We start from the raw sequence: 5,949 nt of genomic DNA, 5'->3' as shown, positions 1-5,949 counted from the left end.
GACCTGCAAAGTGTTTGATTTACTATTTTAGACCAGAATGCGCTCTGCTCGCTTCCGAGACGTCGAGAGTGTTGTCCACCTCCGCTGCGCGATATTTCAAGACTCCTGAAGCACTCCGCGCAGACGCCGCGGCGCCTCCGCAGTCTTAAAGATATGGTCATTCTCTACAATTCTACGTTTTTGGTTTTCTCATATCTTTAAAATTGTGGATGCCACAGATTTTCGTCCTTTGTGGGGGCGGAAGTGGGCGGGGCGAAGTTTTGAAATATTTTTGTAGCAGTGACATATCACAGAAGTCTGGATCCAAAACATCGTTGCTCTAGCTCTTATAGTCTTTGAGCACTAGGCGCTGAAGGGGACGGACAGACGGACAGACGGACGGACGGACAGACAGACAGACGGACAGACAGACATGGCTCAATCGACTCGGCTATTGATGCTGATCAAGCATATATATACTTTATGGGGTCGGAAACGATTCCTTCTGGACGTTACACACATCCACTTTTACCACAAATCTAATATACCCCAATACTCATTTTGAGTATCGGGTATAAAAAGGACGCCACGGGGCCAACCAGAGTCAACAGGAGGTGGTGGCAGAGCAAATGCTCTTGCGGTACAGAGAATCAGCGAAATGATAAATGGAATTTGAAAGATGGCCAGCTACGAATGACCAGAGGCTCATATTCTGCAATCTATTTTAATGAGAGTAGAATTTAAAGCAAAATGAAAAAGGCCTTGCCGCCCTGCAATAATCCACAGTAGGAGCAAGGCCAATATAAATAGTGAGGCGAGTAACGCCCATACATTTCAATGGTCATATGCAGCCGATTTCCAGCCCTAAAATGTATGAGAATCGTGTTACATACCTGCCTCATGTATTGAACGAGACATCGGCTGGCTCATGATGCAATTATACAAGGTGGTGATGATTTTTCACGAAAAATCATGCATTTAATATAAAAAAGTAATACATTCAATTGTTTATTTTTCCAATTAGTTTTATTTATTAACAATTATTATTAATTATTGTCTAAGGATGCCAGAGCTTTGTATTTTTTGTCCCTTGCGCCCTTTTGAAAATAGCTATTCTTAATATTGTGAATAGCCTTCCGAATCACTTTTTCTGCTGGCTCGTTGGGTATTTTCATCTTCACCGCCGCTGAAATAATATGGATATATTATATATATGTACAATTACTATTAATTTGGTTCAATTGTATAAAAGAAAGAATTTGTTCGATTTTTAAAACGGTTGTTTGTTTCAACAAAAACAACAATGTTCACTGTACGTCAGCGGTGGGCTGTTCATTTCCTCCAACAACAAAAACAAACGAGGGGGATCGTTGTGAGTTGCTGCGGACACCGCAACTCTACAGTTATACCCGATACTAAGTCAGTATAACTCTCCTCCGGCAGACGCCGCTAATATTAAACGACACGACAAGGAGTGCGTGCGAGAGAGACAGAAAATCAGTCTGAGCGTGACGTCGGGCGCTGCGTAGCCAGTGCAAATTGATTTGTTCCTTTTGGCTATAAAAATGATCTGATCCAGATTCAGCAATCTGATAGATATGATCATTATCTATGATTCTGCTTTTTTAGTTTTCTCGTATCCTCAATATTGTGGATGCAACAGATTTTCTTCCTTTGTGGGGGCGGAAGGGGGTGGGGCGAAATTTTTAGATATACGTTTTATAGTGAGATCTAACAGGAGTGCGGATACCAAATTTGGTTACTCTAGCCTTAATAGTCTCTGAGATTTGTGAATATCCCCAGATTTTCATCCTTTGCGGGGGCGGAAGGGGGTGTGGCGAAATTTTGAAACAAACTCGTCTCGGTCCGATATATTAGGAGTGTGGATACCAAATTTGGTTGCTCTAGCTTTTATAGTCTCTGAGATCTAGGCGCTAATGTTTTTCTCTAAGCAAAGCCGGCTATGCTACGTGTGTGTTAGAGAGAGACAGGGCGAGAAAAAACGATTCCTTTTGGACGTTACACACATCCACTTTTACCACAAATCTAATATACCCCAATACTCATTTTGAGTATCGGGTATAAACACGCGCAAAAAAATGTACCTGCTCGAGCCAAGCCGCACAAAAAGGGGTTACTTTTTGTTGCTTTTCTTTTGTTGTTTGTTTTGCTGCTGGACTGCTCAAAAATTGCAATTTCGTGCCCTCCGCAAATTATAACAATTTAATTCGCTAATACGGACTTACATTCTATTTCTTTATTCTTCTTTTATTCCCGAGCATACGAGAAGAATAAAGTATAATGTGAATGCAGCGAAACATTAATATACATAATTTGAACACAGTTTTTTCACATATTTGACTTTTTATACAATTGAGATTTTCTTTACCACGCACACGCGCACACATATTATTAATTATTTAAACACTGCACTTACCTGATAATAATAAAATTCACAGCACTTTCGCTTCGTTTGCGCACAATTTGACGATTGCAAATAGCAAATGCAAAGCGAAGAAAGAAAAAGAGCTCTGTCGACGCAGGCGCAAAGAAGACGAAAAGATAAAACGAAGTTCTCTGCTACTGCGCACGGTCGGCAGAACCGAATTACGTTCGGCACGCGCGGAAAGGAAAGAAACAAAAGAAAAAACGAAGGGTTCGATTTGGCTGGCGTCAACGCCTAGATAACATTGTAGATGACATTCGTCATCGCTCACTGCTGGTACTGCAGGGCATTCACGAAGCATTCCAGACGAACTTCCCGGCTTTCAGTCCAAGAACTGAGGCTTTCTCTCTCGCTCTCACAGCCCGCTTTTCCAATAGGGCTGCCACTGTTTTTGCACACAGCTGAGCGGTGTGTGAAGTGTTGGAAGCGAGTCAAAGGAAGCTCTGTCACACGGCTGTCATATGCTGTGACTCTCATTTTCATTTTAAGTGCTAGTTTGTTAGATGTAAGAGCGTTCGTAAGCAATAATTGTTTTCACCATCTGAAAAGTGTTTCTCAACAGTTTGCCGTCATGCCGAGGGTGCCCCGAGTACTTTTGAGAAGATTGAGAATCGATGCTGCCACCGGAGCGCCCGTTGCCGCCCGAGCGCCCGCTGCCACCCAGGGCACCTACAGAGCTGTGCGCGATGCCGTGAACCCAAACCGCAACGACGCGGCGGAGCCTGCAAACGCTGGCCCAAGAGATGCGACTCAAGAAAATGGATTCGAGAATGATATAGGCCGCTGCCGCATCCGCAAGGAGTTAGCCAAAATGTTGAGCAAGCCGACGGAGGGGTGCACAGTGGAGTTGGTGGACGGCTCTATCTACACCTGGAGCGCCGTTATTCTAGGCCCCTCGAACACACCCTATGAGGGCGGGCACTTTTCGCTGGAAATAAGATTTCCGCTCAGCTACCCGTTCAAACCACCGATGCTTACATTCCGCACTAAGGTGTATCACTGCAACATAGACAATGGCAATATCTGTGTGGACATTCTGAGCTCAGCCTGGTCGCCGTCCCTGACCGTGGAGAAGATTCTGCTCTCCATCCAATCGCTGCTGTCGGACCCCAATTGCGACAGCCCCCTGAATTCCGCCGCGGCCGTAATGTACAAGAAAGACCGCGAGCAGTACGACCGCTTGGCACGCGAGTGGACCGATCGCTTCGCCAAGCCTGTCGCCCCCACTCCCCACAAACACCTCCACAATAGATGGACCACATTTTCAAAACGGATGGCTGGCACTAACCAACACCTACCACACCCCACACCCCTACCCCATATCAAACATACGAGCATGAGAACATAATACAAATGAATTGCTGTGCATTGTTGGCGTCACACATCGCACAAGACCTGCAAAGTGTTTGATTTACTATTTTAGACCAGAATGCGCTCTGCTCGCTTCCGAGACGTCGAGAGTGTTGTCCACCTCCGCTGCGCGATATTTCAAGACTCCTGAAGCACTCCGCGCAGACGCCGCGGCGCCTCACGTGGCACCACGTGTCTTTAAGGCCTCAGGCCTCAGCCTTAGATTTGAGTCTCTTTTTTTTGTTCGTTTGTGGCCTCTCCGCCGAGAGATGGTCGCCGTAAGAAATATTTATATTTCCTTGGGAAAGGGGTGGGTAGGGGGTTGGGGAAAGGGAAAGTGATGAATGAGTTCTGTGGAACTTGGAGGAATTACTAGAAACAAGATGCCATATACTTGTCCATAGCTCAATATCCCTTCGTACGATCCGAATACCTTCTTATAGTTCGAATACTTCCCTGAAACATTGGCTCGTACCCTCATATAGTATGTGGATGGAAGTCCTTTCTCACTACCGAATCGTTGCTTAGGTTTTGAATACTTTCGAAGCCTTTCTGACTGCTCAAAGGTCTCGAAATTTATCGTATTCCTCCTTTCCCCAGTCTTAAACTCATCTTAAAGGCTGTAATGCTGTTCTGGGATCATTTCGAATTGTTTTTTTTTGTAAGGAAACCTCGTTCCATTGATGCTTCTTTCATTTGAATTGTGAATAATGATTCATTCGGTGTTTATCGTTACGCGAGGCGATATATATCGTAGTAGTGCTGTACGAGAACTAAATTAGCTAAGCTCCAACAATGTTTTTGTTGAGTTTCAAGAAGCCAAAGATACGAGTAAATGGAAATGCGAATGCCTGTCCATCAGGGGAGACACCCCCCTCCCCCCTCAAGTGATAAGAGAACCTTTTGCCGCCCTGGCGAATATGATTTATGAGCTGTAAATTGGCCAAGTGTCTAATTTGTGGCATTGACAGCAGCCAGGGGGCAGGCACGGGCGCAGGCACGGGTGTCAGGCATTCACATTGTTGCAATCAAATGGGAAATGTTCTTTCTGCTTTGACGGGGAGGTGATCGCACTTTGTGTGTGGATTCATCACAAGAGAAAGAGAGAGAAGCCGCCAATGCCACAGAGCAGAACATTCGACTGGTGGCAGAGGGAGAGCCACAAGGATGGATGGTGGGAGGGAGGGAGGGAGGTTTAACTTAAATTGCTAATACCTGACATTGGAATGTTTTTAGCACTTCAGTTGTGTTTGGACAACAGCAACAATGGCACACACACACACACACACACACACAAGCGGCAACAAGCGGGAAGAGCGGCAATGACTTGGCCAAAAGCCCATTGGCAGCGCCACAGCAGTTAAGCCGCCAACAAAATGCAGATGCGGCCGGAATGGAGGCATCCACCTCTCACCCGCTCACCCCCCTCACCCCCTCATCCTCTCATCCTCTCATCCTCTCATCCTCATGCATTTATGCAGACGCAGACGCAGACGCAGTGCTGCCGCCAGCTTGTCGTCGATTTACCTTGCAGCAAAACCTCCATCGCTCCATCGCCCTGCCACCAGCCCCCTGCCACCAGCCCCCTGCCACCAGCCACATCCTCATCCTCATCTTTAGCTGCAGCCGCATCTTCTGCCTCATCCACAGCTCTCATGCTGCTCCCCTTTCTCCAGCAGCTGCTTAGCAATGCGCATATATTTGCCAAGTGTTCGAATGGCTTTGATCGACGTGCCCCCTGCCCCCACCCCCCGCAGCCCCAGCCCCAGCCCCAGACCCAGACCCAGCCTCTGGCTAAGAAGAAGGTGTCTTCTGGCCGAAAAAAAAGAAAAAATAAGAATAAGAAATGCCAGCCACCAGCAGCAGCAGCGGCAGCGGCAGCGGCAGCAGGTGTTGCTGCCTCGAAACTTCAAATGCAAAATCCCCCCAAAAGCCATCGCCAAATTGATTTGTCAATCGCTGGCAAACACACAACAAAAAAAGAAACGAAACGAAAAACCGCAAACTTCTCTGGCATTTGAAAGCCATTTGAATAACATTTCTCCCGCGGGTCCCCTAAGCTGGAGTTGAGACAAAGCTGAGACTCGGAGACATCTGATGACTGTTCTGCCAGAGGCTGGGCAGCCCCTCAGCCCCTCAGCCTCTAAGCCTCTAAGACTCTCCTCCTCCCGATG

General features: G+C 46.7%; 1 protein-coding gene across 1 annotated transcript; it reads left to right on the top strand.

The window, feature by feature from the left end:
• Nucleotides 1-2,703: 2,703 nt before the first annotated feature.
• On the top strand, nt 2,704-3,819 carry LOC108165451 (ubiquitin-conjugating enzyme E2 D4-like). The gene is made up of 2 exons (XM_017301488.2): nt 2,704-2,930; nt 2,988-3,819. Exon 2 carries the CDS (start codon nt 2,997-2,999, stop codon nt 3,771-3,773), a length of 777 nt encoding a protein of 258 aa, XP_017156977.2. The 5' UTR covers nt 2,704-2,930; nt 2,988-2,996; the 3' UTR covers nt 3,774-3,819.
• The last annotated feature ends 2,130 nt before the right edge of the window (nt 3,820-5,949 follow it).

Source organism: Drosophila miranda, chromosome XR (assembly GCF_003369915.1).
Source record: "Drosophila miranda strain MSH22 chromosome XR, D.miranda_PacBio2.1, whole genome shotgun sequence".
NCBI lineage: Eukaryota > Metazoa > Arthropoda > Insecta > Diptera > Drosophilidae > Drosophila > Drosophila miranda.
This window is presented reverse-complemented; position numbering and strand designations above follow the sequence as displayed.